This window comes from Xenopus tropicalis, chromosome 4, assembly GCF_000004195.4.
Source record: "Xenopus tropicalis strain Nigerian chromosome 4, UCB_Xtro_10.0, whole genome shotgun sequence".
NCBI lineage: Eukaryota > Metazoa > Chordata > Amphibia > Anura > Pipidae > Xenopus > Xenopus tropicalis.
Genome location: NC_030680.2, coordinates 151532096 through 151556095, shown reverse-complemented (window position 1 = coordinate 151556095; position 24000 = coordinate 151532096). Strand labels below are relative to the sequence as shown.

Genomic DNA, 24000 nt, shown 5'->3' with positions numbered 1-24000 from the left:
ACAGCGACGAGCGCACAAAGCGGGTTTACTTGCCCTTTACAGACGCAGGACGTGAAACACAGAGATTTCCGGGTTATTTCTATACAAAGTGGATGTTTCTATAAAAAAAATCACATCCTGAAAATTCACAGTTCTCGGAGCCTTTACAGTGTCCCAAATTGATTGTTTCTATGGTCAAACCGCCGGGAAGGGGGGCGACTGGGGGGGGGGGGGGGGGGCGATTACTGATCCAATGTCAGGGGGGTGAGTGTGAGTGAAGCAGAGTGAGTGTGAGTGAGGGGTTGGCACATTTATTTGTGGATTAAGTGCAAATGTCCCAGCAGTAGTGCGTTCCGTCCAGGCTCCGCCCCCATATTGCTACAACTGCTCGAAGTCAGAACAAAAGGTGTTTCGGGTTCAAGTAGAATAATCCGCTAAATCCTAATCTCATATTAACCCTAGCAGCTCCGGGAAGCAAAGCAGGGGGGAAGTTACACAGCAACGATGCAGTTGGTCTATTTGTACACTTACTCGGTTATCAAGCAATAAATACGATTTGATTCCCCGCCCCTAAAACATGACACTTATTCGTAGCGTTAATGCAGGGCCACAGTGGGACGAGAGGGGCCACGTGATTCGGCTCTAAAGTGTTAAACGGTAGAATATGTTCTTGGTTCTATCTACGGAGGTTCTGTGGGCCCTGCTGGGGGGCCCCTCTGCCCAACCCACCATTAACGTCTCTCCCACTAACTATGTAAACGTTAACGCGTCGGCCGGATTCGCTTCCGCCGGGAGCAATGCATTGTGGGGCCTAGACTATTGTACTGATGCCGCTGTGTTTTGGTTTCGTGCTTACGGATGAGGAGGAGAGCTGCTGGCTGTGGTGGTGCTGTGCATGCTGGGAATGTGCAGAGTGGGTCGGGGGGAGGTGGGAATGTTGCATGTAGGGGGGGTGCTGTGCCAGGGGGTGGTACTGGTGCTGCTGAAGGTGCTGGGGTGGGAGATAGTGATGATGATGATGGTAGGGAGGAGGGTTCTGCTGCATATGGTAGTACTGGGAGTGCTGTGCGTGTACTTGTGCCTGGGTTTGGCCCTCCGGCGGCCCCACCAGTTCCCCCGTTGAGTGGCGTTGGTGGGAGATCAGAGTCGGGTGCTGCGAGGCGCCGGAAGCCAGGTGGCCTTGGGACGAGGAGGAGGATGGGGGTTTGCCCCGTTTTGTGCCAAATAAAGAGCCTAAGAGGGAGGAGGAAGAGTTGGGCATGCTCTGGCGAGACGGGCACTCCCGGGTAGATGGGGTTCGTCGGCGTATGTGGGGGCTGCTAATGATGGACCCCTAGGGGAGAGAAGGGAACAAAAGAACAATTAGAACTCTGGCAGCCTCTTTGTCTCATAAACATACTACGCACACACAGACCCACAGCTAGAACAGGCCTGATCTAGAACCCACAAACAAGTCTACTCAAGCACTACTGCTACTCTAGCGCCCACACTCAAGCACTACTACTACTCTAGCGCCCACACCCAGATTCTTCATGTTTCACCCTCTACAAAGTCTGGGGGTGCCAACACCATTAATACTCCCATCAGCCCCGGTTAGCCACAGTTGGCCACTGAGGGTCATCAGTTGCTGTGGGTTTGGCCTCCAAGCTGTGGGTATCGGCAGCGTTCTAGAGTAATTGGAGAGTTCTAGTTCTAGAGTTCCTACGGCTAAGCCTGTGCCTAGGGGGTGGTCTTTGTGCGCTCATGGGACACTGAGCCAAACACACAGAGTTATGCAGGCCGGGGGCGGGGGGGTGGGGGGGTACAGACATGACCAGGGTATATTAATGGCTTCAAGATGAATGAAATCTCATGAAATCCACATTGAGTTCATTGTCATTGGTTCTTACTCTCCCTATCAGTAAGCCTGCCTCCCCGTGGGTGGGACCTACAGGAGAGATACAGACAGAGAAGCAGAGAGAGAGAGAGAGAGGGAGGAAGAGACAGCAAGCTGGTGCTTTGCACACACAGAGACCCCCCCGTTGATAGAGTGAGAGAAGCAGAGGTTCCACCATGCTAGAGGAACGGGTCGGGCTGAGCACTAAGTGTCCCACAAACCAGACGGGGGCCGGTTTGCTGCGGTTACGGGTGTGTCCCAGGCATGCATGGGGGCAAGCAGAATATAGAGGGGCGGAGAGAGAGGTTGGAAATGCAAATCACATCCAGCTAGACATGAGGCGCTTCCTACTTACTTCCATATTGCTGTCTAGCGATCCTGCACTGCTGCGTCTCCCACGCTTGCCTGCCCAGAACATGCAATACCACAGATTAGAGACCGAGATGAGACCTGGCACGTTACACCTATTGCCCTGCTCTAACTCTCAAGCCTCAAATAGTGCGACCATAGGGGGGCATTACTGGTCCTACTGCCCAACACATGGAAGAACACATCCCCTCCCACGTTTCACTCTTGGTTTGTGCCATCAAACACCTTCCATAAAGAGAAGGAAACTTCTGAAATTATGTGAAGGAACCTTCTGAAATCATGTGAAGGAACCCTGTAATCCAATTATGTGAAGGAACCTTCTGAAATCATGTGAAGGAACCTTCTAAAATCATGTGAAGGAACCCTGTAATCCAATCATGTGAAGGAACCTTCTGAAATCACGTGAAGGAACCTTCTGAAATCACGTGAAGGAACCTTCTGAAATCATGTGAAGGAACCTTCGGATATCACGTGAAGGAAGCCTCTAATCCAATTATGTGAAGGAACCTTCTGAAATCATGTGAAGAAACCCTCTAATCCAATCATGTGAAGGAACCTTCTAATCTTTCTCCTGAAGGAACCTTCAAACCTTTCATCTTCTAAAGGAACTTTCTAATCTTTTACCTTCCAAAACTTGCATTGTTTGATGATGCCTTCAAAATCTGGAATGACTTGGAGGCACCTTCTAGAAGTTTCCTCACTATAACTTATCTTTTTGCTGCCCCTTCTAAACCTTTGAAGACATAGAGGCTCTTTCTGAACCAGAAATGATGGACCTTCAGGATTCCGAGGCTCCTTCTAAACATTTAATTGCACAAATGCAACTTTCAACTTGGCAATTTCCCAACCAGATCAATAGGTTCGGGTTCCAGTTGGAGGCGGAGTTTGATAGCAGAAGACCATAGAGGAAACATGGGGGGGCAGTGCTTTATTGGCATTGACTATAATAAGCCAATTGGCTACTGCTCGTTAAGGATTAATGCTCTTTGGTTCTAGATACGCACTAATGATTCATGGTCTTGGCTTTCAATACCCCAATGTACTGACATCGGCAGGTTCTGAGAAGGTTGCGCAACACCCGGATCATGGATTTGGCATGGGAATCGTGTGAGTGGGCCAATCGTTGCCAATCAGATCTATGAGGGGAGTCGATCTTCTAGTTTGTAGGGAACCATCGGTGAGCACAGGGGATTTCATTGGAAGAGCAGAATAATGAAGCGAGGGACTCGTTATACAATTCCTACATGAGCACATGTGATTGGCTGCCGTAAGCTCTGACTCAGCAGGGTGGCACTTAGAGCCTATCAGGATGAGGATGAGGGGCTATTTGGCTACGAGGCGGCGGCACTATGGTAGCGATGCCAAGAAGAAAAGAGAAAGGCTTACTTGGGTGCAACTGGCCGTTCCCAAACAAGATATTAAAGACTGAAAAATGACACTGTGATTAGTAATGCAGGGTGCCCACTGTGCCACTACCCACGCGCTGCCCACGCCTGCCCATCAATAACCAATCAGTATCTGTACAAAACTGGTGTCAGTATGGGGGTCAGTGTTTGTATGTATGGGAGCCAGTCTCTGTCTGGGGCGGGGTAAGGGCCAGTCTCTGTCTGGGGCGGGGTAAGGGCCAGTCTCTGTCTTGGGCGGGGTAAGGGCCAGTCTCTGTCTGGGGGGGGGTAAGGGCCAGTCTCTGTCTGGGGCGGGGTAAGGGCCAGTCTCTGTCTGGGGCGGGGTAAGGGCCAGTCTCTGTCTGGGACGGGATAAGCGCCAGTCTCTGTCTGGGGCGGGGTTAGGGCCAGTGTCTATCTATTGGGGGGTAAGGGCCAGTCTCTGTCTGGGGCGGGGTTAGGGCCAGTGTCTATCTATTGGGGGGTAAGGGCCAGTCTCTGTCTATTGGGGGGTAAGGGCCAGTGTCTGTCTATTGGGGGGTAAGGGCCAGTCTCTGTCTATTGGGGGGTAAGGGCCAGTGTCTGTCTACTGGGGGGTAAGGGCCAGTCTCTGTCTATTGGGGGGTAAGGGCCAGTCTCTGTCTATTGGGGGGTAAGGGCCAGTCTCTGTCTATTGGGGGGTAAGGGCCAGTGTCTGTCTATTGGGGGGTAAGGGCCAGTCTCTGTCTATTGGGGGGTAAGGGCCAGTCTCTGTCTATTGGGGGGTAAGGGCCAGTGTCTGTCTATTGGGGGGTAAGGGCCAGTCTCTGTCTATTGGGGGGTAAGGGCCAGTCTCTGTCTATTGGGGGGTAAGGGCCAGTGTCTGTCTATTGGGGGGTAAGGGCCAGTGTCTGTCTATTGGGGGGTAAGGGCCAGTCTCTGTCTACTGGGGGGTAAGGGCCAGTGTCTGTCTATTGGGGGGTAAGGGCCAGTGTCTGTCTATTGGGGGGTAAGGGCCAGTCTCTGTCTATTGCGGGGTAAGGGCCAGTCTCTGTCTATTGGGGGGTAAGGGCCAGTCTCTGTCTATTGGGGGGTAAGGGCCAGTCTCTGTCTATTGGGGGGTAAGGGCCAGTCTCTGTCTATTGGGGGGTAAGGGCCAGTCTCTGTCTATTGGGGGGTAAGGGCCAGTGTCTGTATGCACTGGGGGTCAATGATGGGAGTCAAAGTCTATATGGGGTGGGGGTCAGCCTCTTTACCTAGGACCAAGGGGGTTAAATGGCACAAGTGAATGGGGGGCTCAATAACATTAATATTACAGAGATCCGGTTCCCCCCTATTGTCACTGGCACACTCAGCAGGGACACACCCCTAGTGCAACCAATCAGATCTCTTCTTTCATATTCCAACTTGTAGGTTAAGTTAAAACTTGCCCCCAGTACAGGTAAATGTTATTGGCGCTACAGGTAATTGGTACAGGTGAGTAAGTGTTACAGGTAAGTGTTATTGGCGCTACAGGTAATTGGTACAGGTGAGTAAGTGTTACAGGTAAGTGTTATTGGCGCTACAGGTAAATGGTACAGGTGAGTAAATGTTACAGGTAAGTGTTATTGGCGCTACAGGTAAGTGGTACAGGTGAGTAAATGTTACAGGTAAGTGTTATTGGCGCTACAGGTAAGTGGTACAGGTGAGTAAATGTTACAGGTAAGTGTTATTGGCGCTACAGGTGAGTAAATGGTGGTACAGGTGAGTAAATGTTACAGGTAAGTGTTATTGGCGCTACAGGTAAGTGGTACAGGTGAGTAAATGTTACAGGTAAGTGGTACTGGCGCTACAGGTAAGTGGTACAGGTAAGTGCTATAGGTGTATCACGTGATGCGACATTGTATCACTGGAGCCCAGCAGCCTCACACAGACACAACGAGACAAATGTTCTGGTGACACAACGGACAAGGGAACCAGTACAGCAATAGCGATTGGGCTGCCAGGACACGGTACCGGTTCTTTTTGGGCTGAATGGGACACAGATGTTACACAGGTTGCAATAAGGTCAAAAAATAACTACAAAAAACTCATTTTAGATTAAAGATTCCAAGGTCTCGGCTGGAGAAATGCATCTTATACCGACACCGGGGCCACAAGTCTGTACCGACACCGGGGCCACAAGTCTGTACCGACACCGGGGCCACAAGTCTGTACCGACACCGGGGCCACAAGTCTGTACCGACACCGGGGCCACAAGTCTGTACCGACACCGGGGCCACAAGTCTGTACCGACACCGGGGCCACAAGTCTGTACCGACACCGGGGCCACAAGTCTGTACCATCACCGGGGCCACAAGTCTGTACCGACACCGGGCCACAAGTCTGTACCGACACCGGGGCCACAAGTCTGTACCATCACCGGGGCCACAAGTCTGTACCGACACCGGGGCCACAAGTCTGTACCGACACCGGGGCCACAAGTCTGTACCATCACCGGGGCCACAAGTCTGTACCGACACCGGGGCCACAAGTCTGTACCGACACCGGGGCCACAAGTCTGTACCGACACCGGGGCCACAAGTCTGTACCGACACCGGGGCCACAAGTCTGTACCGACACCACACACTGGGGCCCACGAGTCTGTACCGACACCACACACTGGGGCCCACGAGTCTGCACCGATACTGCACATTGGGGGCCCCAAGGTTCTAGGTAGTGAGGGCCCACATGATGTCTGGTTCTGTTTAGTACAAGCCAATATGTGACCACCAGGTCCTTCACCCGACCAATTATTGCCCCTGGCAGCCCCCCTGCCCTCCATCCAGTACCGAGGGGAACCTACTGCCCCGAATCTTGGGATCGTGCCAGTGGCACCAGTACAAGGGGAGCGGGGGGAAATGAATCCCACCAACCTCACAAGCCCCAGATAACTAAAGGCTTTTGGGCCCCTACATTTACAAAGCCTTTAGTTAGGCCCCTACACACTGTTCCTAAAATCCACCAGGGAAATCCTATCTAAAAGAAGGGGGGGGCATTTAGCTCTTCTCCACATGCACAACTGCCCCCTGGAAGCTCTGCCCTGCATAACCATAGCAACCATGTAATAACTTCCACCCTCACACCTTTGCCCCTTTGGCCCCTGTCCCTCTGGCGCCTGACCCTGCCCCTCTGGCCCCTGACCCTGCCCCTCTGGCCCCTGACCCTGCCCCTCTGGCCCCTGTCCCTGCCCCTCTGGCCCCTGTCCCTGCCCCTCTGGCCCCTGTCCCTGCCCCTCTGGCCCCTGACCCTGCCCCTCTGGCGCCTGACCCTGCCCCTCTGGCGCCTGACCCTGCCCCTCTGGCGCCTGACCCTGCCCCTCTGGCCCCTCTCCCTGCCCCTCTGGCCCCTCTCCCTGCCCCTCTGGCCCCTGACCCTGCCCCTCTGGCCCCTGACCCTGCCCCTCTGGCCCCTGACCCTGCCCCCTGACCCTGCCCCTCTGGCGCCTGACCCTGCCCCTCTGGCCCCTGTCCCTGCCCCTCTGGCGCCTGTCCCTGCCCCTCTGGCGCCTGTCCCTGCCCCTCTGGCGCCTGTCCCTCTGGCCCCTGTCCCTGCCCCTCTGGCCCCTGACCCTCTGGCCCCTGCCCCTCTGGCACCTGTCCCTGCCCCTCCCGCGCCTGTCCCTGCCCCTCTAGCCCCTGTCCCTGCCCCTCTGGCACCTGTCCCTGCCCCTCTAGCCCCTCCCTGCCCCTCTAGCCCGTCCCTGCCCCTCTGGCCCCTGCCGCCTGTCCCTGCCGCCTGTCCCTGCCCCTCTAGCCCGTCTCTGCCCCTCTGGCGCTTGTCCCTGCTGCCTGTCTCCGCCCCTCTGGCACCTGTCTCCGCCCCTCTGGCACCTGTCTCCGCCCCTCTGGCACCTGTCCCTGCCGCCTATCTCCCGCCCCTCTCACCCCTGTCTCTGCCCCTCTCTCCGGCCCACTCGCACCTAATTGCCCAATAGTAAGCAACTCAACGGATAGGAACTCCCAGCATCCCTGCCATGCTGTGTGCCAATGTACTGAATGTGCCAGGGATAAGGGGCTCAGACTCCCGGACATTATAATTCATTATTAATATTATTATTATTATTATTATACAGAAGTTCACAAAATAAAGTGCCAATAAATAAATATACACACACACACACACAGGGACTGCCCAGCAGATAGTCTCATGTACAAAAGAGTTAAAGGAACAGTAACATAAACAATAAAATGAGAGTACTTTAAAGTAATTAGAATATAATTCAGTGTTGCCCTGCCCTGGGGCAACTGGGTGCGGCGTCTGTATCACCCCTAGAGTTTATTTAAATACCCTGCTGGGCAGCCACGGGGCAGTTATTAAGCCTGAGAGAAGGCACAGGTTACATAGCAGATAACAGATAAGCTCTGTAGAATACAATGGTGTTTTATCTGTTATCTGCTATGTGCCTGTGCCATTTAGGCCTATTTCAGTTTGAATACCTGCCCCCCCCCCCCCGCCCCCGCTACACAACAGCTTATTTATATAAACTATAGTAGGGTTTCTGTAGCAAACACCCCAGCTGTACCAGTGCAGGAACGGCTGCCCCGGGGCTACACAGCGGGGTATTTATATAAACTATAGTAGGGTTTCTGTAGCAAACACCCCAGCTGTACCGGTGCAGGAATGGCTGCCCCCGGGGCTACACAGCGGGGTATTTATATAAACTATAGTAGGGTTTCTGTAGCAAACACCCCAGCTGTACCGGTGCAGGAATGGCTGCCCCCGGGGCTACACAGCGGGGTATTTATATAAACTATAGTAGGGTTTCTGTAGCAAACACCCCAGTTGTACCAACGCAGGAATGGCTGCCCCCGGGGCTACACAGCGGGGTATTTATATAAACTATAGTAGGGTTTCTGTAGCAAACACCCCAGCTGTACCAGTGCAGGAATGGCTGCCCCCGGGGCTACACAGCGGGGTATTTATATAAACTATAGTAGGGTTTCTGTAGCAAACACCCCAGCTGTACCAGTGCAGGAATGGCTGCCCCCGGGGCTACACAGCGGGGTATTTATATAAACTATAGTAGGGTTTCTGTAGCAAACACCCCAGCTGTACCAGTGCAGGAATGGCTGCCCCCGGGGCTACACAGCGGGGTATTTATATAAACTATAGTAGGGTTTCTGTAGCAAACACCCCAGCTGTACCAGTGCAGGAATGGCTGCCCCGGGGCTACACAGCGGGGTATTTATATAAACTATAGTAGGGTTTCTGTAGCAAACACCCCAGCTGTACCAGTGCAGGAATGGCTGCCCCCAGGGCTACACAGCGGGGTATTTATATAAACTATAGTAGGGTTTCTGTAGCAAACACCCCAGTTGTAACTGTCCCTGTTCCATAAAGAGAAAAAACCTCAAGCGCAGACCAAAGTACCAAACTGAAATCTACTGATCCCCATTGTAAGCAGCAGTCCTGCCCTGCTTTATGGCTGAGATTCTAGCTATCTGTATAACAGAGCATTCTGTCACAGTGGCACAGATCCTATCTGATCCCCCCCCATTGTAAGCAGCAGTCCTGCCCTGCTTTATGGCTGAGATTCTAGCTATCTGTATAACAGAGCATTCTGTCACAGTGGCACAGATCCTATCTGATCCCCCCCATTGTAAGCAGCAGTCCTGCCCTGCTTTATGGCTGAGATTCTAGCTATCTGTATAACAGAGCATTCTGTCACAGTGGCACAGATCCTATCTGATCCCCCATTGTAAGCAGCAGTCCTGCCCTGCTTTATGGCTGAGATTCTAGCTATCTGTATAACAGAGCATTCTGTTACAGTGGCACAGATCCTATCTGATCCCCCCCATTGTAAGCAGCAGTCCTGCCCTGCTTTATGGCTGAGATTCTAGCTATCTGTATAACAGAGCATTCTGTCACAGTGGAACAGATCCTATCTGATCCCCCCCCCCATTGTAAGCAGCAGTCCTGCCCTGCTTTATGGCTCTATGTAACACACAGAGGAGATTCCGGCACTTATTTTGCTTATGAAGCTTTATCTGCGTATAATTCTCATTATCATCATCAGGAGGCGCTCTCGGGTCACATTCACTGCAATGGAAAATGGGTTCGTACACAGAGGCCAACAGGACACGGTGGGTATGATGGAAGGGTGATGGCCCATATTTGGAGATTTTGCCACCGACAAAGGGCGATGTACAGACCAGTGTCAGATGGCAGCAGCCCTGGGAAGGGTTAATATCTGTCATTTTGGGGCGATTGGGGGGGGGAGCGCAGTTCTGAATTTAGTTTGGCTTCAATCCATTTCATTCATCGAATGTGATGCACAGGAACACAAAGCACAAATTACACATGAAGCAGTGAGTACGATTGGTTAGGGCCACCCACACCCCCTGCAGATGTCACCCAATAACAACCCCCTTCATCTGCAGAGGATGATGGGAACTGTAGTTCAAGCACATCTGGAAGGCGGCGGGTTGCTGGACCCCCAACGTGGCTGTCTCTCAGTTCTACAGCTAAAGTTTGACTTACGCTCCAACTGGGGCCTCTCTCCTTTACAAGTACTCATAGTAATCTAGTTTATTACATTGTGTCGGGGAGAGAAAGAGAGAGAAAACACTTAGGTGCGGGTTACGGCTGGATACAGCACAAAGTATGGTATATTTACAGGGAATATACATATTTGTGTATATTTAGCTCATAACCACACAGAGCCGCGCGCTCCTCACCTGCTTCCGAGAGGTCCCTGAGAGAGCTGCTTAGGGCGCTGCGTTTCAGCCCCTCCCCCGTGGCGTAGCTGTCGTCTAGACACGCCCTGTTCAGGGCGCCGTTGCCCGAATCCTTCTTCAGGCTGGAGCTCTGGGACATGCTGGGCCGCACCACTCCCTTTTGCTTTTCTAACTCCGCTGGAGCAACAACAGGGGAGACCAGTTAGTGCCGCAAAATGCCCCAAAGGGTCACAAAGTAGAAATTGCCCATAGAAATGGAAACAGGAAAAGCATAGAACTGATTCGCTGAACTACAAGATTCTACAACTAGGGGGCCTATATCCCCAGAATTACATTGTGCCTTTGGGGTCTATATCCCCAGAACTACATTGTGCCTTTGGGGTCTATATCCCCAGAACTACATTGTGTCTTTGGGGTCTATATCCCCAGATCTACATTGTGCCTTTGGGGTCTATATCCCCAGAACTACATTGTGCCTTTGGGGTCTATATCCCCAGAATTACATTGTGTCTTTGGGGTCTATATCCCCAGAACTACATTGTGTCTTTGGGGTCTATATCCCCAGAACTACATTGTGTCTTTGGGGTCTATATCCCCAGAACTACATTGTGTCTTTGGGGTCTATATCCCCAGACTACATTGTGCCTTTTGGTTCCATATCTCCCAACTACATTGTGCCTTTGGGGTCTATATCCCCAGAATTACATTGTGTCTTTGGGGTCTATATCCCCAGAACTACATTGTGTCTTTGGGGTCTATATCCCCAGAACTACACTTTATCTTTGGGGGGTCTATACCCCAAGAACTACATTGTGCCTTTGGGGTCTATACCCCAAGAACTACATTGTGCCTTTGGGGTCTATATCCCCAGAACTACATTGTGCCTTTGGGGTCTATACCCCAAGAACTACATTGTGCCTTTGGGGTCTATATCCCCAGAACTACATTGTGCCTTTGGGGTCTATATCCCCAGAACTACATTGTGCCTTTGGGGTCTATATCCCCAGAACTACATTGTGCCTTTGGGGTCTATATCCCCAGAACTACATTGTGCCTTTGGGGTCTATATCCCCAGAACTACACTGTGCCTTTGGGCTCTATATCCCCGGAACTACATTGTGCCCCTAGGTTATACAATAGTAGGCGAGTATATAAGGTGCCAAGTAACTGGGCCGGTATTGGTACTGGAAAGCTCGGTGCAATGATTGGAGCAGAACACAGGCAGCCCTGTGCTGAGAGAGGAGGGTATGGGTACAGTATGGAACCTGGGCCCCTGGGATATAGATGATAAAGGGGATGTTGGGGGAGGAGAAGAAGTAAGAAACAGGTAAGTCCATGCACAGGTATGTACCTTTGTACTTACACTCTATTCTGTACTTTTCCATCTCTTGAACTTCGGCTATCGACTCTCGCAAGTCATCCGTGAATTTCTTACGGTCCTGAGTATTTGGGGCGTTGAAGTTGATGAGAACCTTAACGTCTGCGCCAGGGATGGCCGAGCTGAGACGAATGGCGTTAGGGTAATCTAATATGCAAATGAGAAGGGGCGTCTGGTCATTTTAATGAGGAGGGCGGATCCCAAACTCACAGTTTGAGTTCATATGGACAAATGATCTCTATACTGAAGGGGGGGCAACGGGTCATTATAGGTTGGACCCTCACTGGGTTCCTTCACAAGGGCTGAGGTTTGGGAGACAGGTGAGAGAGGGGCGGGGTCACATAGCCACTCCCTCCCAGGGCAGTATTTACATTGGGTTCCCTGGGTATCTGGGGGAGGTACTTTCTGTGCAAGTGGGAGAGGGGCGGGGTTACACAGTCAGTCCCTCCCAGGGCAGTATTTACATTGGGTTCCCTGGGTATCTGGGGGAGGTACTTTCTGTGCAAGTGGGAGAGGGGCGGGGTTACACAGTCAGTCCCTCCCAGGGCAGTATTTACATTGGGTTCCCTGGGTATCTGGGGGAGGTACTTTCTGTGCAATTGGGATAGGGGCGGGGTTACACAGTCAGTCCCTCCCAGGGCAGTATTTACATTGGGTTCCCTGGGTATCTGGGGGAGGTACTTTCTGTGCAAGTGGGAGAGGGGCGGGGTTACACAGTCAGTCCCTCCCAGGGCAGTATTTACATTGGGCTCCCTGGGTATCTGGGGGAGGTACTTTCTGTGCAAGTGGGAGAGGGGCGGGGTTACACAGTCAGTCCCTCCCAGGGCAGTATTTACATTGGGTTCCCTGGGTATCTGGGGGAGGTACTTTCTGTGCAAGTGGGAGAGGGCGGGGTTACACAGTCAGTCCCTCCCAGGGCAGTATTTACATTGGGCTCCCTGGGTATCTGGGGGAGGTACTTTCTGTGTGGGGAGAGGGGCGGAGTCACATTGTCACTCCCTCCCAGGGCAGTATTTACATTGGGTTCCCTGGGTATCTGGGGGAGGTACTTTCTGTGCAATTGGGATAGGGGCAGGGTTACACAGTCAGTCCCTCCCAGGGCAGTATTTACACTGGGTTCCCTGGGTATCTGGGGGAGGTACTTTCTGTGCAATTGGGATAGGGGCGGGGTTACACAGTCAGTCCCTCCCAGGGCAGTATTTACATTGGGTTCCCTGGGTATCTGGGGGAGGTACTTTCTGTGCAAGTGGGATAGGGGCGGGGTTATACAGTCATAATACAGTAGGTACAGTTGGGTATCAGGGTATCAAAGTGACACTTACTATGATTCTCATACAGAAGAACTTGCATTCCATAAAGGGAAAACGACTGCCGGAAACTGTAAGTTACAGAATTCTTCTTTTTCTGGAAAATCTTTGTGACCTAAATGAACAATGCATTAGAGGAAATCAAAGAATAATGAGCAATAATCAGTATTTTCCTGTAAAAGAAAGCACTTGGTCTGATTAAGGTAGGGAAGCCCTAACCTGCAAACCCAGAGATGGGCGTGACTTAATGCAAAATGGGTGGGGTTACAGGTAGATAAGAGGCATGTCTGGCCCCAATCAGTCATGGACAGGTGGATAGGGGTGTGGCCTATATTATCATATTAATACTCCATTGGTGGGAGGCGTGGCATCATATTAAACACCGTTTATAGATAATGGATTTATTGTTCTGCTGGCACTTAGCTGAGCCCCCCCCCCCAACTAAGGATAACTCCTCCCCTACCAGGTTTGAACTGCACCCTGTGGCCCTCCGGTACCTACCACAAGCAGGTCATTAAACAGGAAGATTTCCCGCTGGTGCAGACCCAGTTTCTGTGGTTTATTTGGATCTGGAACCTCAAAAAGCCGACAGTAGCAGACGAGCCTGCGGTGCGGTAACGAAAGAACCTACAGAACAGAGAAAGAATAAACCCAAACGGAACCAACACCGGGATATAATCAGTACTCAGTCCTTGTTCCCAGTTGCTGCCACTCACACAGACCTGAAGCCTTCTCCCTGCAGCCCCTCTTCTCTCTGCTCTCCAGTGAGCCAAGAAGGGGGCACAGCTGTGTCCCACCAATGGGCGGTACCTAGTAGGAAGCCCTGCCCCTATTCAGCCTCATAGGCTATAGAGCAGAGAGGGAGGGAGCCAAACAAGCCCCTTTGCTTCAGTTACTAAGAGGGTCAATAGAATTGTCATCTCCCAGGTCTCAAAACTGACACCCCATGACGATTATTAATTATATATATTTGTGGCTTTAACCCAACAGTATCTGTCTGCCTGCAACCAACCCCGATACTGAGTCACTGACAGATTTCCCCAGCTCTGATTGGCTAATTGCAGCAAGGTGGAACTGGGCTCCTCCCTACTGACCCTCAGCAGGTCTGCACCCCCTTGTGATGTGATCAACAAACATAAACACATTCATGTAACCTCCTGTCATAGACACTGAAACAGGGGGGGGGGGGGGGGGTAATTGTAACAAGTAAATGTCAACTGAGACTGAATTAAAGGAGAGAGAATGAGTGATTCATTGGGGGTGGGGAGGAAAGGGGATCTCACCATCAGCATAGGAAGGGGTTCCTTACTGTAAGGGCAGTCAGGTTATGGGGTTCCCTACCAAGAGAGGGGGAATGAGTGATACATTGGGGGTGGGGAGGAAAGGGGATCTCACCATCAGCATAGGAAGGTGTTCCTTACTGTAAGGGCAGTCAGGTTATGGGGTTCCCTACCAAGAAAGGGGGAATGAGTGATACATTGGGGGTGGGGAGGAAAGGGGATCTCACCATCAGCATAGGAAGGTGTTCCTTACTGTAAGGGCAGTCAGGTTATGGGGTTCCCTACCAAGAGAGGGGAAATGAGTGATTCATTGGGGGTGGTGAGGAAAGGGGATCTCACCATCAGCATAGGAAGGGGTTACTTACTGTAAGGGCAGTCAGGTTATGGGGTTCCCTACCAAGAGAGGGGAAATGAGTGATTCATTGGGGGTGTGGGGGATGCGGCTGATAATACGTGGAGGTTTAGGGGAAGGACAGCAATTGGTGGAGGGGTGGGGCCTAGCGATGGCATCAGGATGGCCCCCAGTGAGAGGCATAAGGAGCCCACAGCGAATGAAAGGAGATACCTACACAACCAAGTCCATGGTGCAAGGATCCGATCTACAGTAGAAAGACACAGACAAATGCATTAGGGTCAGTCGGACACGGCAGCAACAGAACAGACTTGCAGGACTGCAGTACCCAGTAACTCCCAGCACTGGGGCTCAGTAGCCCTGAGGTACAAATATCAGGTAGGTACCCTGAGTCAGAGCTTGTGCTCACCCCTCGGGCGCTCCTATTAGTGTAATCAAATGATAGTGCCCCTATAGCAATCCCCAGCAACCAATCAACGGTTGCCTTCTACTGACTTACTGCAGTAAGAATAATAAAAGCAAGAATCTGATTGGCTGAAGGGAAGTTCTATGTAGAAATGGGGTTCCTGGCACCGGAGGGGACAATCGCCTGCATGGCAGTCCTGCCCAGGTATCAGGGGGTTTGGGTTCCCTGACGGCCAATAACAGATCATGTGACACAGACGCCAGAGGGAGGGACATGAGATACAGAGTCGCACACACACGGAACCAGGGGACGGAGATTTCTGTACAAACAAACCAAATTCATGGAACTGAAGAGCTGGGGCAGAAGGCACCTCAAATAAAAATGAGGGGTCACCTTATCTTGGGGAGTCTGAACCCGGGGGCCCCGATGTTCCATGTGCACTGTAACCTGCACTGTCTGTTCCCCCCACTAGCAGCACTGGTACCCACACCCCATATACACACGTGTGCAATGGCTACATACTGACCTGGATCCCACCCACAGAACCCGCACCCGGAACTCTCCCGTGGGACCAGCACCCGGAACTCACTCCGGTCCCCAGAGAATGTACTTACCGGCTTTTTGCCTACGATGAGTTTTTCCACTTTCTGCACCTGCGACACGTGATCCTCATTTGTCTTCAGCTCCCGTTTGTGGATCCGTTCATAGATCCCAACCAGAGTTTCGCGCGGGATGTCCTCTCCGTCATCTACCCCTGTAGGGGCAAATCCCACTGTCAGCCTGACGCTAGCACCATTCCTGCCTCTGTACCAGCAGCTGCAAACTGCCTCCGAGCTCCAGCCCCAGCAAGGGGAACTTAGCCCCAAATACCCCCTGCCTACCATTCCTACTGCCCCACCATTCCTACTACCCCTTGACCCTGGTCATGTAATAGCGAGATCGAGAACCGCGTTCTATACCCCCCAACTGCCCAATACAAGCAAAACTGCCCCAACCTATCAGCAGGGTGAGTAACCTTGTTATGGGCTAAGGGGGCCCAGCCTGAAGGCCAGTTAGGGGGGGATTTGGGGTGAGGGCTTATTTGTGCCCTGGGTACCCCTGGAACTATAGCAGGGTGACTGTTACCCCAATGTTTCTATATATCTGTAACCTTGTTATGGGCTAAGGGGGCCCAGCCTGAAGGCCAGTTAGGGGGGGATTTGGGGTGAGTGCTTATTTGTGCCCTGGGTACCCCTGGAACTATAGCAGGATGACTGTTACCCCAATGTTTCTATATATCCGTAACCTTGTTATGGGCTAAGGAGGCCCAGCCTGAAGGCCAGTTAGGGGGGGATTTGGGGTGAGTGCTTATTTGTGCCCTGGGTACCCCTGGAACTATAGCGGGGTGACTGTTACCCCAATGTTTCTATATATCTGTAACCTTGTTATGGGCTAAGGGGGCCCAGCCTGAAGGCCAGTTAGGGGGGGATTTGGGGTGAGTGCTTATTTGTGCCCTGGGTACCCCTGGAACTATAGCGGGGGTGACTGTTACCCCAATGTTTCTATATATCTGTAACCTTGTTATGGGCTAAGGGGGCCCAGCCTGAAGGCCATTAGGGGGGATTTGGGTGAGTGCTTATTTGTGCCCTGGGTACCCCTAGAACTATAGCAGGGTGACTGTTACCTCAATGTTTCTATATATCTGTAACCTTGTATGGGCTAAGGGGGCCCAGCCTGAAGGCCAGTTAGGGGGGATTTGGGGTGAGTGCTTATTTGTGCCCTGGGTACCCCTGGAACTATAGCAGGGTGACTGTTACCCCAATGTTTCTATATATCTGTAAACTTGGTTATGGGCTAAGGGGGCCCAGCCTGAAGGCCAGTTAGGGGGGGATTTGGGGTGAGTGCTTATTTGTTTTCTGGGTACCCCCCGGAACTATAGCAGGGTGACTGTTACCCCAATGTTTCTATATATCTGTAACCTTGTTATGGGCTAAGGGGGCCCAGCCTGCAGGCCAGTTAGGGGGGGATTTGGGGTGAGTGCTTATTTGTGCCCTGGGTACTCCTGGAACTATAGCGGGGTGACTGTTACCCCAATGTTTCTATATATCTGTAACCTTGTTATGGGCTAAGGGGGCCCAGCCTGAAGGCCAGTTAGGGGGGGATTTGGGGTGAGTGCTTATTTGTGCCCTGGGTACCCCTGGAACTAAGCAGGGTGACTGTTACCCCAATGTTTCTATATATCTGTAACCTTGTTATGGGCTAAGGGGGCCCAGCCTGAAGGCCAGTAGGGGGGGATTTGGGGGTGAGTGGCTTATTGTGCCCGGGGTACCCCTGGAACTATAGCGGGGTGACTGTTACCCCAATGTTTCTATATATCTGTAACCTTGTTATGGGCTAAGGGGGCCCCAGCCTGAAGGCCAGTTAGGGGGGGATTTGGGGTGAGTGCTTATTTGTGCCCTGGGTACCCCTGGAACTATAGCGGGGTGACTGTTACCCCAATGTTTCTATATATCTGTAACCTTGTTATGGGCTAAGGGGGCCCAGCCTGAAGGCCAGTTAGGGGGGGATTTGGGGATGAGTGCTTATTTGTTTTCTGGGTACCCCCCATGTGATTGGCTGGAGGGAATAATTTACCTCGTAAGTTTTTCACAAAATCCTCCAATTTCATCTTGCGCTCGGGCTTGACGTTGGGGCTGTACATGTCCGTATTGAGGAGGATGATGGCGAACGCTAAGATGAAGATGGTGTCGGGGTTGCGGAATTGCCGGACAACCCCGGGGTTACAGATGCAGTATCGTTGGCTGAAAGACACAAAGGTGCAGCCAATCAAATACAAGTATCCTGGTTGCTAGGCAGGGAATAAGTGGAGCAGTACAAACTTTTACCTAAAGGCTTCAATCAAACGCTCCACCTTCTGCGCCTCCCCCTGCACCCGAATGTGAGCCTGGAATTTCCTGAGAGCTTCATCCAGTTCCATTGCTGAAAAGTCCATTTCATCCACCACACAGCTGGGGGGCACAGAGCGTAAAGCGTCAGCGCAACTGAACCTATTGCATCCCCTGCTCACCACCACATTGGCCCCCAAACAGAATATTCAGGTCCCAGGGTACAGAGGTAAATCATGGATTTGGAAAAGTACAGAATTCAGCAACAAAATTAATAGAGGGGAACAATAAAAATAAGTAAAATGAAGAATAAAGCAGCCCTGGCACACACTGATCGTCAGGCATGAGGTGTGCCAAGCTGGGGGGGCAAGGCGCGTTCCAGGCAGGGGGGGGGCAAGACACGTGCCAAGCTGGGGGGGCAAGACGCGTTCCAGGCGGGGGGGGGCAATATGCGTGCCAGGCTGGGGGGGGGGGAAAGACACGTGCCAGGCTGGAGGGGGGCAAGACCCGTGCCAGGCTGGGGGGGCAAGAAGCGTGCCAGGCTGGGGGGGGCAAGACGCATGCCAGGCTGGGGGGGGCAAGACACGTGCCAGGCTGGGGGGGGCAAGACACGTGCCAGGCTGGGGGGGGGGCAAGAACCGTGCCAGGCTGGGGGGGAAGACGCGTGCAAGGCTGGGGGGGGCAAGAACCGTGCCAGGCTGAGGGGCAAGAACCGTGCCAGGCTGAGGGGCAAGAACCGTGCCAGGCTGAGGGGCAAGACGCGTGCCAGGTTGGGGGCAAGAACCGCGCCAGGCATGGGGCCCCTACCCACACCTGGGCACAGTTGCACCCCACGCAGGAAATACATATAGGGAATACAGATGTTTATTACCCCCCAGGGGGAATCTACACAGGTCGACATTCACAAAGGAACCAATCAGTTAATTACAGGATTTATTGATGATGTGAATGTTGTTGTTGATGGCTTTGAACCACCAGGGTCCCTGACCCTAGCAACCAGGTAAGGGTTGAAATGCATGACTATAAATGAAAGAAGGTATATAGTGCTTGCTATATAGAGAGAGGCCGAACAGAAACATAATCAGAAAAACAATTAAGACCAACTGTAAGGTTGCTACGGCCTGTATTTTGTAGCTCCGCCCCCTACAACACTTACTCCAGGACGTCCCTGTTGAACTGCTTCTGCCGGTTCCCCAGAAATTCTCCGATCATCTGCCGGCTCAGCCCCTTCCTCTGCAGCAGAAAATGTGCCACCCCGACCGGCGTGTCCGGCACGAACCCCCTCTCTATCAGGTACTGGATCCCCTTCTCCGGCTTCCTGCAAACACAAAGGGGAGAATCAGAACCAGAACCCACTGTGATGTTTAGAGCTGGTCCGGAGACCTCCTCTGGGCTCTCATATTGGCTTTAAAGGGGATATAAACCCAAATATAACATATTGCCCAAATACAACTCCCCAATATCCATTCATTCCTCATTCTCACTGGGTTTATAGTTATGTGTAACTGTCACTGTGTCTGTCCCTTTCCCTTCCCTGCACTGCTGGTTCTGACTCCTGATACAACTCCCCAATATCCATTCATTCCTCATTCTCACTGGGTTTATAGTTATGTGTAACTGTCACTGTGTCTGTCCCTTTCCCTTCCCTGCACTGCTGGTTCTGACTCCTGATACAACTCCCCAATATCCATTCATTCCTCATTCTCACTGGGTTATAGTTATGTGTAACTGTCACTGTGTCTGTCCCTTTCCCTTCCCTGCACTGCTGGTTCTGACTCCTGATACAACTCCCCAATATCCATTCATTCCTCATTCTCACTGGGTTTATAGTTATGTGTAACTGTCACTGTGTCTGTCCCTTTCCCTTCCCTGCACTGCTGGTTCTGACTCCTGATACAACTCCCCAATATCCATTCATTCCTCATTCTCACTGGGTTTATAGTTATGTGTAACTGTCACTGTGTCTGTCCCTTTCCCTTCCCTGCACTGCTGGTTCTGACTCCTGATACAACTCCCCAATATCCATTCATTCCTCATTCTCACTGGGTTTATAGTTATGTGTAACTGTCACTGTGTCTGTCCCTTTCCCTTCCCTGCACTGCTGGTTCTGACTCCTGATACAACTCCCCAATATCCATTCATTCCTCATTCTCACTGGGTTTATAGTTAATGTGTAACTGTCACTGTGTCTGTCCCTTTCCCTTCCCTGCACTGCTGGTTCTGACTCCTGATACAACTCCCCAATATCCATTCATTCCTCATTCTCACTGGGTTTATAGTTATGTGTAACTGTCACTGTGTCTGTCCCTTTCCCTTCCCTGCACTGCTGGTTCTGACTCCTGATACAACTCCCCAATATCCATTCATTCCCTCATTCTCACTGGGTTTATAGTTATGTGTAACTGTCACTGTGTCTGTCCCTTTCCCTTCCCTGCACTGCTGGTTCTGACTCCTGATACAACTCCCCAATATCCATTCATTCCTCATTCTCAACTGGGTTTATAGTTATGTGTAACTGTCACTGTGTCTGTCCCTTTCCCTTCCCTGCACTGCTGGTTCTGACTCCTGATACAACTCCCCAATACCCATTCATTCCTCATTCTCACTGGGTTTATAGTTATGTGTAACTGTCACTGTGTCTGTCCCTTTCCCTTCCCTGCACTGCTGGTTCTGACTCCCTGATAACAACTCCCCAATATCCATTCATTACTCATTCTCACTGGGTTTATAGTTATGTGTAACTGTCACTGTGTCTGTCCCTTTCCCTTCCCTTGCACTGCTGGTTCTGACTCCTGATACAACTCCCCAATATCCATTCATCCCTCATTCTCACTGGGTTTATAGTTATGTGTAACTGTCACTGTGTCTGTCCCTTTCCCTTCCCTGCACTGCTGGTTCTGACTCCTGATACAACTCCCCAATATCCATTCATTCCTCATTCTCACTGGGTTTATAGTTATGTGTAACTGTCACTGTGTCTGTCCCTTTCCCTTCCCTGCACTGCTGGTTCTGACTCCTGATACAACTCCCCAATACCATTCATTCCTTCATTCTCACTGGGTTTATAGTTTATGTGTAACTGTCACTGGTGTCTGTCCCTTTCCCTTCCCTGCACTGCTGGTTCTGACTCCTGATACAAACTCCCCAATATCCATTCATTCCTCATTCTCACTGGGTTTATAGTTATGTGTAACTGTCACTGTGTCTGTCCCTTTCCCTTCCCTGCACTGCTGGTTCTGACTCCTGATACAACTCCCCAATACCCATTCATTCCTCATTCTCACTGGGTTTATAGTTATGTGTAACTGTCACTGTGTCTGTCCCTTTCCCTTCTCTGCACTGCTGGTTCTGACTCCTGAAACAATGTTTACATCCCCTTTGGAACAATACCATGGGGTGACCGTTGTTACTTTGCTTTGTTACTAAGTTAAAGACAAGAAGATGAACTTGACATTTGGATCTTTTCTCAGCCAGTTACTAAGTCCCAATGGCAGGTACTGTAGGCAGGAATGAGGTTTCTGGGAGTTTCAATTAATGAGACACTAGAAGCCGTTTCACATGTTTTTGTGAGTTTTTGTTGTTTCAGCATGTGGCAAGGCAAGGGTTAAGTCATATATGTCTATACCCAGGGGACTAACCATAAAAGCTTGCAATCTAAGTGATGCCACTATAGGACTGGAGGGGGCAGTAGGGAGGTACAGGCTGGGGTAAGAGGAGGCCCCTTCCCAGGAAGCTGCTCGGGATTTGTACTGGAGCTTTCTCGTCCGACATTTACTGTTTGTATCTGGTTGTTACTATCACTGCTCATAGCAACCAAGTATTTGCCATCACAAAGAATGAGCATTAGATGGGCAGGGGAATAACCCTGCAGGGGGGCCCAGTGGCACTATACAGAACATGCCTTCACCCCCCCATTAATAGCATCAGAATTGCACCAACTTTCTGCACCGGCGCTTCATGTTATTTTGAGGGGCACAAGGCGGGAGGGGCAGATGGGGGGCACAAGGCGGGAGGGGCAGATGGGGGGCACAGGCAGAGACACAGGAAATAGGAAAATAACTAAAGGCAAAAAAAATTAAATTAAATTAAATTAAGACAAAGTGCAAAGTTGCCAGTCAACTTCCTCCTGTGTGTGTGTGTGTGTGTGTGGGGGGGGGGTATAAATATATGGGGTCACTCTACATGTGTTATGTATCCCTGTTGCCCCAACAAAGGGCAGGAAGGCGCCGCCACTACTCACAGGGGATACAGGGGCAGGATCCCTATAACCCCCTGCAGGCAGTTCATATGGCTTGTCACCATCCCCATGGGAAGAGGGGGCTGAGGGGGCAGCAGGTGGGGAGGGGGTGCTACAGCCGCAGCTGTTATTCTCATTATAGGAGCAAACTGGGCAGAATGGGAGACATCTTTACCCATAGCAGTAAGGCACGGGCCAATAAGCCCCCCCCATAACCTTGGGCCGAACCAATGTATCCAGTAGTGTTGCTATGGCCCTGTCCTGCGGGTCCCCACAGGCCCCTATAATGGTCAGACCAAACTCATCCGGCATACACCCTGCTCATTCTATGGGGTGCCTTATCAGGGACCAACTGTTTATATAATGTGGGCCCTACTGTCCCCATCTTGTCCTACAGTCTCCATCTTGCCCTACTGTCCCCATCTTGCCCTACTGTCCCCATCTTGCCCTACTGTCCCCATCTTGCCCTACTGTCTCCATCTTGCCCTACTGTCCCCATCTTGCCCTACTGTCTCCATCTTGTCCTACTGTCTCCATCTTGTCCTACTGTCCCCATCTTGTCCTACTGTCTCCATCTTGTCCTACTGTCCCCATCTTGCCCTACTGTCTCCCTCTTTCCCTACTGTCCCCATCTTGTCCTACTGTCACCCTCTTGCCCTACTGTCCCCATCTTGTCCTACTGTCTCCATCTTGTCCTACTGTCCCCATCTTGCCCTACTGTCTCCATCTTGTCCTACTGTCTCCCACTTTCCCTACTGTCCCCATCTTGTCCTACTGTCCCCATCTTGCCCTACTGTCCCCATCTTGTCCTACTGTCCCCATCTTGCCCTACTGTCCCCATCTTGTCCTACTGTCTCCATCTTGTCCTACTGTCTCCATCTTGTCCTACTGTCTCCATCTTGTCCTACTGTCTCCATCTTGCCCTACTGTCTCCATCTTGCCCTACTGTCTCCCTCTTGCCCTACTGTATCCATCTTGCCCTACTGTATCCCTCTTGCCCTACTGTCTCCCTCTTGCCCTACTGTCTCCATCTTGCCCTACTGTCTCCCTCTTGCCCTACTGTCTCCCTCTTGCCCTACTGTCCCCATCTTGCCCTACTGTCCCCATCTTGCCCTACTGTCCCCATCTTGCCCTACTGTCCCCATCTTGCCCTACTGTCCCCATCTTGCCCTACTGTATCCATCTTGCCCTACTGTCCCCATCTTGCCCTACTGTATCCATCTTGCCCTACTGTATCCATCTTGTCCTACTGTCTCCCTCTTGCCCTACTGTCTCCATCTTGCCCTACTGTCCCCATCTTGCCCTACTGTCTCCCTCTTGCCCTACTGTCCCCATCTTGTCCTACTGTCCCCATCTTGCCCTACTGTCTCCCTCTTGCCCTACTGTCTCCCTCTTGCCCTACTGTCTCCATCTTGCCCTACTGTCTCCATCTTGCCCTACTGTCTCCCTCTTGCCCTACTGTCCCCATCTTGTCCTAACTGTCCCATCTTGCCCTACTGTCTCCCTCTTGCCCTACTGTCTCCCTCTTGCCCTACTGTCTCCATCTTGCCCTACTGTCTCCATCTTGCCCTACTGTCTCCATCTTGCCCTACTGTCCCCATCTTGCCCTACTGTCCCCATCTTGCCCTACTGTCCCCATCTTGCCCTACTGTCCCCATCTTGCCCTACTGTATCCATCTTGCCCTACTGTATCCATCTTGTCCTACTGTCTCCCTCTTGCCCTACTGTCTCCATCTTGCCCTACTGTCTCCATCTTGCCCTACTGTCTCCATCTTGCCCTACTGTCCCCATCTTGCCCTACTGTCCCCATCTTGCCCTACTGTCTCCATCTTGCCCTACTGTCCCCATCTTGCCCTACTGTCTCCCTCTTGCCCTACTTTCTCCCTCTTG

The 24000-nt window shown here is 51.7% G+C and overlaps 1 protein-coding gene across 1 annotated transcript in view; it reads right to left on the bottom strand.

Moving 5' to 3' along the window:
- Window positions 1–209: 209 nt before the first annotated feature.
- iqsec1 (IQ motif and Sec7 domain 1) overlaps window positions 210–24000 on the bottom strand; it is a gene marked incomplete at its 3' end in the record, with an annotated part of 47811 nt that continues 24020 nt past the window's right edge. The window contains 11 exon segments of the mRNA NM_001113832.1: window positions 210–1312; window positions 2211–2260; window positions 10287–10463; window positions 11650–11811; window positions 12987–13086; window positions 13473–13598; window positions 14821–14850; window positions 15624–15763; window positions 17623–17789; window positions 17874–17996; window positions 19030–19191. Of these exon segments, the coding sequence (NP_001107304.1) occupies window positions 791–1312; window positions 2211–2260; window positions 10287–10463; window positions 11650–11811; window positions 12987–13086; window positions 13473–13598; window positions 14821–14850; window positions 15624–15763; window positions 17623–17789; window positions 17874–17996; window positions 19030–19191 (1759 nt within the window).